Source organism: Xyrauchen texanus, chromosome 32, assembly GCF_025860055.1.
Source record: "Xyrauchen texanus isolate HMW12.3.18 chromosome 32, RBS_HiC_50CHRs, whole genome shotgun sequence".
NCBI lineage: Eukaryota > Metazoa > Chordata > Actinopteri > Cypriniformes > Catostomidae > Xyrauchen > Xyrauchen texanus.
In genome coordinates this window covers 30525983-30538105 of record NC_068307.1, presented here as the reverse complement: position 1 = coordinate 30538105, position 12123 = coordinate 30525983, and the positions used below count along the sequence as shown (strand labels likewise).

The window sequence follows — 12123 nt, the reverse complement described above, 5'->3', positions numbered from 1 at the left end:
GAAGCGAGAGGGGTGGAGACGTGGGAACGGATCCTGGCCGAGAGGCGCTGCTCCACGACTTTGCAAGCTCAGTGTGGAGTTCCGGCAGGAAGGGAGCGGCCCGGCCGCGGGTGTTGCGCGGCGACGGCTCTGAAGAAAGCAGCCGTCGAGTCTGTTGGGAGCCTGCTCAGGGGGCGGTGACCACTTGAGCCCGAGGCGGTCGACGGCCTGTGTGAGGAGGCGTGTTAGTTCCCCTTCGACTCCGGCGCGGGTCCTGCTGGATTCCTGGGCCGAGGAGGAGGCGTGGGAGCCTGACCACTCCTCGCTGTCTGAAGCCATGATGGAACAGCCCTTATCCTCCGCCTCGTCCTCCGAGATGGCAGCAGTGCGGCCGCTGGGCGGCAACTGCGCGTCCCGGGGGGGCGGGGAGGGTGAGAGCGATGCTCGAGGGAGAGGCTCCGGCGAGGCAGTCACTTCTATCACCGGTTCTGGCAGCCTTTGGGAGCGGTGCTTTTTCCTGCGTGGCGGAACGGAAGGCAGCGCGGCGGCTTCGGTTCTGAGCGCTTCGAGTCGAGCCCGCAGGGTCGACATCGGGAAGCTCCTCGCAGAGGTCGCATCCGCCTTCAGCGAGGGCGAGCTCTGCATGCCCCAGTCCCAGGCAGAGAGCGCAGATGATGTGGCGGTCTCCGGCGCTGAGAGGGGCGCGGTATGAAGCGCAAGTGGTGCGAGGCATCTTAAAAAAGACGCTTGTTACTCTTTTGTGAAGTTCGTTAAGAACTAGCTTGCTCTAAAAAAGTATACGTCGCCGGATGGCGTATCTCGCAGGATGGCTGAAAGTGGCGGAGACGGCCGGCTTCTTCGAGCGCTGTCCAAGCTTGCTAGATGCCCCTCGAACGGCGACGCGGCTTCCAGTTCAGAAATGCGAAGAGCTTCGCTGAAGAGATGAAAATCAGGGTTCCAGCCTACAAACTACGCTTATGCACTCTAGCCACGCCCATTTTGGCGGGCTTTGATGCAGTAAGCGCGCGGACACCTCTCATTGGACGCGAGTTCGCCCAAGTTCGTCTATAGGCTGCAGCAGTTGCCGCAGAGCAACCATTGAGCTCGCTAGCTAGCCCGCTCAAGGTCTGCAGTTGCTGCACTGCGTTGACAAATGATACAAAATTAAGGATAATTTTTTGGCTTCAATATCTCAGAAAAGATTAATCTTTCCCGTAGCGTAAGCTAGCTTACGCAATACGAGAGATCCTCTCGTAAGAGAACCGATAAAAATGTCTTATAATGTCAACTGCATTAAATAAATGGGATGGCATTTAACTAATCTCAAATGTATTTAACTGATTAATTCCATGAATTATTCAATATGAATCCATTAAAACAGTACATGTAAACATTTGTATGTATCTAATGGTGATAATACGTAAAATTATGACGGTACATGCTTTCAGGGGATCTGGGTATCTCAGCGAGTACTGACGATGACTATCACACCTGGAGTCGTGAGTTTGAATCCAGGGCGTGCGGAGTGACTCCAGTCAGGTCTCCTTGGCAACTAAATTGGCCCGGTTGCTAGGGAGGGTAGAGTCACATGAGGTAACCTCCTCGTGGTCCCAATATTGTGGTTCTCGCTCTCGGTGGGGCGTGTGGTGAGTTGTGCGTGGATGCCGCGGAGAATAACATGAAGGCTCCACACGCGCTAGGTCTCCACGGTAACGCGCTCAACAAGTCACGTGATAAAATTGCGTGGATAGACGGTCTCGGAGGCAACTGAGATTCGTCCTCCGCCACCCGGATTAAGGAGAGTCGTTACGCCACCACGAGGATTTTGCATTGTAAATTGGGCGTTCCAAATTGGATTATATTGTACGTTTCCGTGTCTATGCAAACGTAAGAGAGTGTACGTTTGCTTGATCCAAACTTTACGTGAGAGTACATATGAGTTCCCATAAGATCACTTTGCACACCCAAACTGCCAAGAATGTTTCAGAAATCAGGAAAATGGACCTGAAACGCACCTTTCAAGTAATCTGTGTGAGATATCGGCTGTTAAACGTTAAACAAACGCAACACTTGAGCGTCCGGGGAAAAGATCAATGAAAATCAGCGCACGTCTTCTGTCGTGTTTTCAGTCAGAAGCAGCAGAATTTTGTCAAACAGAGAGCATTCGAGTGCATGATAATCGTTTATCACTATTGTGATTGGAAAAAACACCAGTAATTCATGACATTACATATTTCAGGGCTCATTCTGGAAGAAAGACTCAACTTAATGACAGTGAGAAAAATTGCAGCACTTTTTGAAAGTACAATACAGTACAGGTTTTGTACCAAACACTTTTTACTTTTGGGGATTTTTTTTTACATTTCCATTAAACACAATTTACAATTTTTCTTCCCTCTGGCCATTCACCTTATGAACAGTTACCAATACTCTTCATTGTGGCAATACAATCATGTGCATATTCAACTATTCATTCATATTTATATTTATAGACATATCCTACCACTTCTGCACAATCCATTAAATCACCTTGCACATAACTGTATATCTGTATAGAACATACACTGGCGGCCAATATTTTGGGTTAATGTACAAATTTTGCTCTTATGGAAATAAATTGGTACTTTTATTCACCAAAGTGTCATTCAACTGATTACAATGTATATTCAGGTCATTAATAATGTGAAAATTTACTATTATAATTTTAAAATAATGTTCAGAACTTCTTAAACTACTTCAAAGCGTTCTCATCAAAAAATCCTCCCCTTGCAGCAATGACAGCTTTACAGATCCTTGATATTCTAGCGGTCAGTTTGTCCAGATACTCGGGTGACATTTCACCCCACACTTCCTTGCCATAGATGTGACTGTCTTGTCGGGCACTGCTCACGCACCTTACAGTCTAACTGATCCCACAAAAGCTCAATGGGGTTAAGATCCGTAACACTCTTTTCCAATTATCTGTTGTCCAATGTCTGTGTTTCTTTGCCCACTCGAACCTTTTCTTTTTGTTTTCCTGTTTCAAAAGTGTCTTTTTCTTTGCAATTCGTCCCATAAGTCCTCCTGAGTCTCCTCTTTACTGTTGTACATGAAACTGGTGTTGAGCGGGTAGAATTCAATGAAGCTGTCAGCGGAGGACATGTGAGGCGTTTATTTCTCAAACTAGAGACTCTGATGTACTTATCCTCTTGTTTAGTTGCACTTCTGGTCTTCCACATCTCTTTCTGTCCTTGTTAGAGTCAGTTGTGCTTTGTCTTTGAAGACTGTAGTTACACCTTTGGATGAAATCTTCAGTTTTTTGGTAATTTCAATCATTGTATCGCTTCATTCCTCAAAACAATGATTGACTGATGAGTTTCTAGAGAAAGTTTCTTTTTTGCCATTTATGTCCTGATATTGACCTTAAGACATGCCAGTCTATTTCATACTGTGCAACTCAAAAACAAACACAAAGACAATGTTCAACTTCATTTAATGATCCAAATATCTTTCAGCTGTGTTTGATATAATGGCGAGTGATTTTCTAGTATCAAATGATCAATTTATCATGATTACTCAAGGATAAGGTGTTGGAGTGATGCTGCTGTCAAGATTTGATCAAAAATGACTTTGTTTAAATAGTGATGGTGCTGATTTATACATCAGTAATGTCCCGAATATACTTTGTGATCAGTTGAATGCCACTGTGGTGAATTAAAGTACCAATTTCCTTCTGAAACAGCAAAATCTGTCCAAAATTCCACTTTGGCCACCTGTGTATTTGAACAACATTATTGCCCTGCTGTAGTTTCCTCTATATATTTATCTGTTTTATCATATTTTTTATTCCTATGTCACTGTTTACATATATGTATATATGTGTGTATATTATTTTGTATTCTCTTTGCATTGGAAGCTTCAATCACCATGACAAATTCCATTAAATATATATTTGTGTGTGTGTGTGTGTGTGTGTGTGTGTGTGTGTGTGTGTGTGTGTGTGTGTGTGTGGATACTTGGCAATGAAGCTCATTCTGATTCTGATTACTGCCAAAACAACGACGCTGTAATCCAAGGAAAAATCCACTATTTCATGTAAAGCATTTTCTCTCCCATAAGAATCCATTATAATGCATGGTTAGTACTAAGAAATGTCCTGAGACAAATTATATTTTTTTGTGATAAATTAAAATATTTTTATTAAACTAAATATAAAATACTATTTTTGACACATTAGTCTTATAGCCTGCTGTCAACAAAATGATGACCCAAATTTTTAACAGGAAGCCAGTTAAAAATGGAAAAGGATTAAGTTAATTATGGGGAAGAAATGGGGAATTACTTTTTTTATTGATTGCAGCTTCGTTCTTTTGGCAAAAAGTTGCATTTATTAAAAGTGAAGATTGAAAGAAATACTTTTTTTGTTGGATGTTGTATTAAAGCGGTTTTCATTTTAAACATATTAAGGGCTGTGCACACCAAATGCGTTTTTGTGTCCATACACCCTGTTTTACAATTGTTTTCTATGTAAAAAGCTTTTAGGTGGACCTCATTTGCGCAGCGTTTCATCCTGGAGCCCCCCTGGAATGTCCCGAATCTGTCTAGAAAGTTGGCAACCCAACATAACAACACTGGCCTAACAAATGATGTGAGTTTGGGGTGGGCCAGCCTGTTTGGCCAACATTGGCAGGGAGTGAAACGTATTTTAAAACAGTCGTTCATTTTGTAATTCTGCTTAGTGCCACTAGTGGTGCAGAAATTAGACACACTTCACCTTCAATGCTCACGAGTCACGCAGGGTGGTTATTCGAATCAGAATGGTCCATAGTCAGTTATTACACTTCTAGGATATTGTACAACCACATGTACTTGTGTTAGACACATGATATTTTTAGGTTCTTTTTTTATATGCTCTATTGTGTAGAATTGCATTTCATTACACAAATCATTTAAGCATCTTGCTTAGAAACAGTCACTGTTAACACTTTGAAACTGTAATAATTCAGAAGTAATGTGGAAATGATAAGCAACTGTAATGCAGTCGATGAAACTGGAACTAATTCAAAGTAGTGCAGTTATAAATAAACAAAACCTTTGGAAGGGGTGTCAGCCAATCATAATCAAGAATACAACAATTCCATTTCATTCACCTTATTCTGCGCCGCCCCTTTTCCGCACTCCGCTCTTCTGAATTTTGTTACCTAACTTCCTGTTTGTATTGAAGCTACTGAGAAGAGTCGATCAAAATTGATTATGTGTGGGAGCACAGAAAGTATTTTTCCCCAAGAGTTGATGGTGTCTACAGCACCCCTTTACTACGTGAAAATACTTGTGAGGTCACTCTAAATGTTCTTTTATGTATATTGACTTCGCTAGCCAATTACAGTTTGACATCAACACCTTAGATCTCTATATAAAACTGCTAGAATGGAAGTTACGAGACAACATTTCCAAGATGGCTGCGCGCTAGTTTATATTATGCATGAGGTGAATAGAGCGCAACAGTGTCCGCCCACTTTTTCAGCCGTCTTAGTTGTGGAAGTATTTTTCCATTTCCCATTCTTCCATAGGGATTTCATAAAATCCTTCATAACAGTTGTAAGCCATGAACAAAATCAACCAGCTCTGAGATGATCCACAACATTACAAACTTTGATTTAAAGCTAAATTATTTAAACATCGGACAAAAAAAACAAAAGGTACAAGACTGTGTATTTACCGTGTTTAATGAGGGAATGAACTACAATCCCATGAAACATTGCAAATGACGTAATCAAACTAAAAACAATGGAATATTGTAAAATGATTGATATGAAGATGTTAATTATAAGTATAGAAACAAAATATTCAGATATATACAAATATATCAGCATTCACTTTGCTCATAAATAGTTTGAGAGTGATTTGATTGCGTCATTCACAGTGGGATTGGGCGGTCGCTGCGGAGCTCTTTTACCGCACTTTGTTTGTTGCGATTTTCTGATTGGTGGATCTTTCTCTTCAGGATTATGGGTAATGTAGTTCTTCACATTTACATTTACATTTATGCATTTGGCAGATGCTTTTATCCAAAGCGATTACAGTGCCCTTTTTCGGGGACAATCCCCCCCGGAGCAATCTGGAGTTAAGTGTCTTACTCAAGGACACAATGGTGGTGGCTGTGGGGATCGAACCAACGACCTACTGATTAACTGTTGTGTGCATTAGCCCACTACGCCACTACCGCTCTTCAGCAGGAATTCTGCTATTTAACACGATTTCTTTCAAAAGATTAAATAACGCAGACTGATTGCTTGATGACTGATCCCATTGAAAATTTTCCGTGAGCAGTTTAAATATGGAATAAACGATTCCTGGGAAAGACGGTTGATATTTGAACTCAACAGCCAAACAAACACACCCCTCCCTTCAGTGCTCCTTCAGAAGCTCCGCCCCCAAATTCATGCAGCGCAATGGTGTTGTGTGGATTGGTCCAATCCACTTTGTTTATTTTCCCATTTAACAGAGCCAGGGCTGTGTACAAACACCAGATTTTTATTTCAGCGCACACACAGATTGGACAGCTAGCAGAAGAGACATTCGCGGAATTTGACAAAACGTGTATTGGATTAAAATGGCTTACTCCACCTTTAATTGAAAGTCAAGGAATTCTACTGGGTTTCCTTCAAACTATTTTTATGCAATTTTTAAGTTTGCGCTTAAAAAAACGTGAATGGTTGATATGTGCAAAAGCTCGCTCATAATTTGCTTACACCCTGTCTACACGGTGCAGCTTCAGAAGCAAATAGATCCCATTATAATCAATGAAGCTGACCACACTGGAAGTGCCCGTTGCGGCACATTGCGTGCGCCCGAATGTTAACGGATGCCCCGTTTTATTGCTGACACACTGCAGGGCTACTCCAGCCACTTTATGGTCCCATCCGTCTGAAATAAAATGATTTGACTTACCAAATATCATACGTTTGAATCTTTTTGCCATTAATTTTCTGTTAACTTCTGACTGCTACGGTAAAGCCAGTTCGTGGTGCTTCTGGTCTACTTGTTTAAATAATATTTTGTGTCTAACCACGTTTACGCAGCTATAGCAACAATAACATTACAATAATAATTTTAGAATAAGTAGAAAATAAAGGTCATTTTCCCTGTTTATCCCTTCCTCAAGGTCACAGCTGATTAGTCTGTGCTTTCTTTACGTCATTTAGACTTCATTGAGTCCAGTGTCGAAACCCCTTAGCCGTTGTGGCACGTCACATCAACGGACGCGCCCGGTGTAGACAGGTGTTACAAGTTTCACTAGGCAAAGGTGAATGCACTTAAAAAATTTGAAACATTTGAATGGAAACCCAGTGTATGATACATTCGGATAATGTCCGAACTCTACAAAGCTTCAAGTGGTAAAGAGCTTTTCACCGATAAAGCTTCACCTTTCTTACAGTGCACAAGCCCTCACCTTGAAATTACTTGCGTTGACCCACGTGGTCGCTAGACTGTCCACCATCCTGTCCAGCATCGTCTGATCATGTTCCAGATCATGTGACTTCTGCCTGTCCAGGATGTAGTCTATGATTTCTGGTCCCACCTGAAATCGCCGCCCAACCTCTTTCTGGGTCACCTGCGTGACAATGTACTCCATATTGGGTTCCATGATTTTGTAGAGCTGGACCTGCGATGGACCGCCACCCAGAACAAGACATAAAAACACAAACACTGGCCAGAGAACAGCGCGTGATTCCGTGGTTGTGGATTTTCAGATGGTGTTAATCCAAAAACAGCATCCACAGTGAAGGTGACAAACTGCTGCAAGTATGAATGCTGGTTTGGAGATAGTGATGGTCCAACATGAGTTGACTGTCCAATATTATGACAAACAGATCAAAGACTGATGGTGTAAATCCTTTAGCAGGGAAGTCTTGTCAAAGCCCAGTCCATTATGCTTATGTAATCCAGATCCACAAGTCCTACAATGCAAATTAAAAAAGTTATTTGTATTGCACAAAGTGATAGTCCAGGTCCAGATAGGCAAACTTAACATAGCATAGCATTAAAAAATGAAGGCATAAATGAATATATATATATATATATATATATATATATATATATATATATATATATATATATATATATATATATATATATATATATATATTCATAAGAACATAAAACTGTAGTATTTAAAGACATTTACAGAAATGGTTCTATCATTAAGCATTAATTAAGCAGCTGTTGTGATTGCTAATCTAACTTTAGCAGTGTTTAATTTCACTGAACAGTTGTTTAGCAGTTGTCTTACAAACATATCTTAGTGTAAACAGTGTGTTCAGGCAGAAAAAGCTCTGTTTAACAAACCCAGAGCATTTGTAGCATAACTTTAGCATTAAAAGTCATATAAAAACATTAGCAAAACTAGCTAGTTGACGCCTTGATGTCATTGCTTGGTAACGGTGAGACAGCTAGCGAAGACAGTATTTACAAACACACACACGCTTCCTTTCACCCATGAAAATGCTCATATTTTTTATGTCTCATTCTAAATTATTACGCATGACCAAGGGCGTAGCCAGGAAATTACTTTTGGGTGGTTTTGGCCCAAAATTGTTGTTTTTTTACCAAGTTTTCCTTAACAGTGAAGCGGAGCATTCAAACGGTTCTTTAACACTTAAAAAAATAGAATTTTTGCATTTTTAAACTATTTTATAAATATATATTTGAATTCAAACAATAATCTCCAATATTCTGGGTGGGCCCGGGTCTAATTCGGGCCCACCCCGGCCCATCCTCGGCTATGCCACTGCGCACAACATTCCCTTTTTAAACATTCCCTTTTTAAACAATAAAACCGTTTCACGTGTATTTCTTTGCATAAGACCGTATTCTTTGAAATACCTCGAGTACCATGTTAAATACCATGTTATATGACAATCATTACATGTACAATACATACAAAAATATCATACAAATTCATGCTTTTTTTTTTAAACTGGTGTGTAATATTTTTATGTTTATTTTGTATTCATTTTGTCTATTTATTGTAAAGTACACTGTGTTTAAATTGTATATATTGTTTATAATGCATACTTTTTAAATGTCCTATTATTGTTTGTCTGCTTATGAGCCCAGATTTCCCACATGGGATCAATAATAAAACTGTGTATATATATATATATATATATATATATATATATATATATATATATATATATATATATATAGATTATTATGTATCTTGCATCTTACTCTTACAGCTATTTTGTTTTTCCTAAAACTAGATTTTAGCCATTTGTATGTTATTTAAGTCATGCAACAATGAATGGCCGCCCTAACAAGACAATGATGAAGATGGATATTTCCCTAACATGATCATTTACACCATTATTAATAATGCAACTCTGCTTTCAGAATATAACAGGTCCTTTGCATGTAAGAATGCTCGCAGTGTAGCACACGCTGTTGAATATTACAACATGCAAACAACTATTTTCACTGATAGTGCATGCAAAGCTTAGCTGCAACAAGCTGAGTCACAATGCAACTAGAGATGAGGGTTGTTAAAAGGTCATTTGAGAACGAACGTACCTGGCACATCGCACAAATCCCTCTAAACGGGCACCGTTTCCCGTGGGCTGATGGTCAGTTGGTATTTGGAAGGAAACAGCAGTGATCTCCACCCATTGTGCGGCTTGAAACGTTAAGATAATAACTGCGCATGCGCAATATGCTGCAGCCAGAGCGCCCTCTGCTGTTTCAATCGACATCTTAACAGAGCAAACTTAGAAGCTCCAAAAACCACAAAGGCAGCATAAAAGTAATCCATAAGACTCTAGTGGTTAAATCCATGTCTTGATTTGATAGGTGTAGGTGTGGGTGAGAAACAGATGGATGTTTAAGTCCATTTTACTATAAATTCTCCTCCCTGCCCAGTCAATCTCCACTTCACATTCTTCATACATACGCCCCCTACTGGGCAGGGAGAAGAATTTCTAGCAAAAATGGACTTAAAGGAATAGTTCACCCAAAAATGAAAATTCTCTCATTATTCACTTCCCCTGATGCCATCCCAGATGTGCATGACTGTCTTTCTTCAGCAGAACACAAATGAAGATTTTTAGAAGGTAGTGCTCTGTCAGGTCCTTATATCATATATACACGGGTGCCAGCACTTTGACGGTCCAAAAATCTAATTTAGGCAGTATAAAAGTAATCCACACGACTCCAGTCGATCAATAAAATTCTTCTCAAGCGAATCGATGCATTTTTGTAAAAAATAAAGCGACAATCTTTTAAAAAGTGCTTCCTGCCAGCAGCTGTTGCGTTACGTTATGTCACGCGAGAATTCGGTCATTTCAAACCGCATCAGAGCCATGGATGGAAGCACCAATTTAAAGTTAAAAACTATTTTTTGTTTTTTGATCCCCTTTTCTCCCCAATTTGGAATGCCCAACTCCCACTACTTAGTAGGTCCTCGTGGTGGTGCGGTTACTCGCCTCAATCCTGGTGGCGGAGGACAAGTTTCAGTTTCCTCCACTTCTGAGACCGTCAATCCGCGCATCTGATCACGTGACTCGTTGTGCATGACACCGCGGAGACTCACAGCATGTGGAGACTCATGCTACTCTCCACGATCCACACACAACTCACCACACGCCCCATTGAGAGAACCACTAATCACCACTACATCTAATATTTGCACCTTTTGTAATAGTTGTCCCAAGTGTGTGAATCTGGATCTCAACATGTAAACTTTTCAACAGGACCATTTCTGTAAATTAAGTTACTATTTTGTCTTGTAGAAAATATATATGTGAGTATCTGTTACCCCCCTTCATATTACGCTAATACATGCAATTTTCCCAGCTTAGCAGTTTGTAAAATCATTAAATATACTACAAATGAGGGGGCCTGCATAGCTCAGTGAGTAAAGACGCCGATTACCACACCTGGGGTACGCTAGTTCGAACACAGGGCGTGCTGAGTGACTCCAGTCAGGTCTCCTAAGCAACCAAATTGGCCTGGTTGCTAGGGAGGGTAGAGTCACATGGGGTAACCTCCTCGTGGTCGCTATAATGTGGTTCTTGTTCTCGGTGGGGCGTGTGGTCAGAGCCGGATTATCCATAAGGGCACTTGGGCCAGTGCCCAGGGGCACCAACCATTCACAACCACTAGGGGGCACCACATGACACAAGCTTTAAAAATATTTTTCGTAAATTGTTATATTATTAACTTGAAATTCTTGAAAGACCATACATAACTTGTTTATGAACACTAATTTAACAATAACAATAAATTATAAATAAATGAAGAGTACATGACCACTATCACTCCCCCCCTCCCCAATCTGCCAGAGTTGAGTTGGTCCACAACAAGTACGCGCAAATGTGTCATTATTTTAACGGCTACAGAAAATGAATCAAAATCCAAAATGGACAGACGACAATTGAGTGGTTTCGCAAAAAGAAGATTAAAGAAAGAGAAGGACGCTAGACGTTTAGCTACAATAAAAAATGTTCCAGGGATCGACAATTTTTTTGTTAAATCACTAGTTTTTTGGGAGAACACTGGAATTGCAGACACCAGCAGCACTAAGTCTGACACCACTGGCGCTGCTAGCGGGGGAGATGCAGCAGCTGCTAATGTTAGTCAGGGCGTCGGCGATGACCGCCAGGCGAATGAGGATATTCTCCTTGTCCTTGGGGGAGACAGGAGCGAGGAAGACTCGGGTGAGGAAGAGGACATTAATGAAGGTAAATATTAGGGGTGGGACGGTACATGTAAGTTATTCATATTGAACCGAAACGGTATGGGCGTCACGTCTCGGTGCACGAATTTACACGGAGAATACACGGTATAAAAATAAATAAAACTAAATAGCGATACATATCGCTCTATTTCGCATAATGAACAGTCTGATCAAGATTGCAATGCTGGAGTGTGTGTGTGTGTGTGTGTGTGTGTGTGTGTGTGTGTTGTGTGTGCGCGCGCGCGATCGAACTGTGTGTGTGTGTGAGAGACACTGATCTATTATAGAATGTCATTATATAGATCAGTGGAGAGAGAGAGAGCGAGAGAGAGAGGCGCGGGCGCGATCGAACTGTGTGTGTGTGTGTGTGTGTGTGTGTGTGTGTGTGTGTGTGTGTGTGTGTGTGTGTGTGTGTGTGTGTGTGTGTG

The 12123-nt window shown here is 41.0% G+C and overlaps 1 protein-coding gene across 1 annotated transcript in view; it reads right to left on the bottom strand.

Annotated features, from left to right (window-relative positions):
• LOC127625872 (CLIP-associating protein 1-B-like) overlaps window positions 1–9645 on the bottom strand; it is an 85980-nt gene extending 76335 nt beyond the window's left edge. Inside the window, exons 1-2 of the mRNA XM_052101298.1 lie at window positions 9535–9645; window positions 7412–7919 (exon numbers count right to left, since the gene is read on the bottom strand). Coding sequence (XP_051957258.1) covers window positions 7412–7606 — 195 coding nt within the window. The 5' untranslated portion in view covers window positions 7607–7919; window positions 9535–9645. The remainder of the gene's footprint in view (window positions 1–7411; window positions 7920–9534) is intronic.
• Window positions 9646–12123: the final 2478 nt, after the last annotated feature.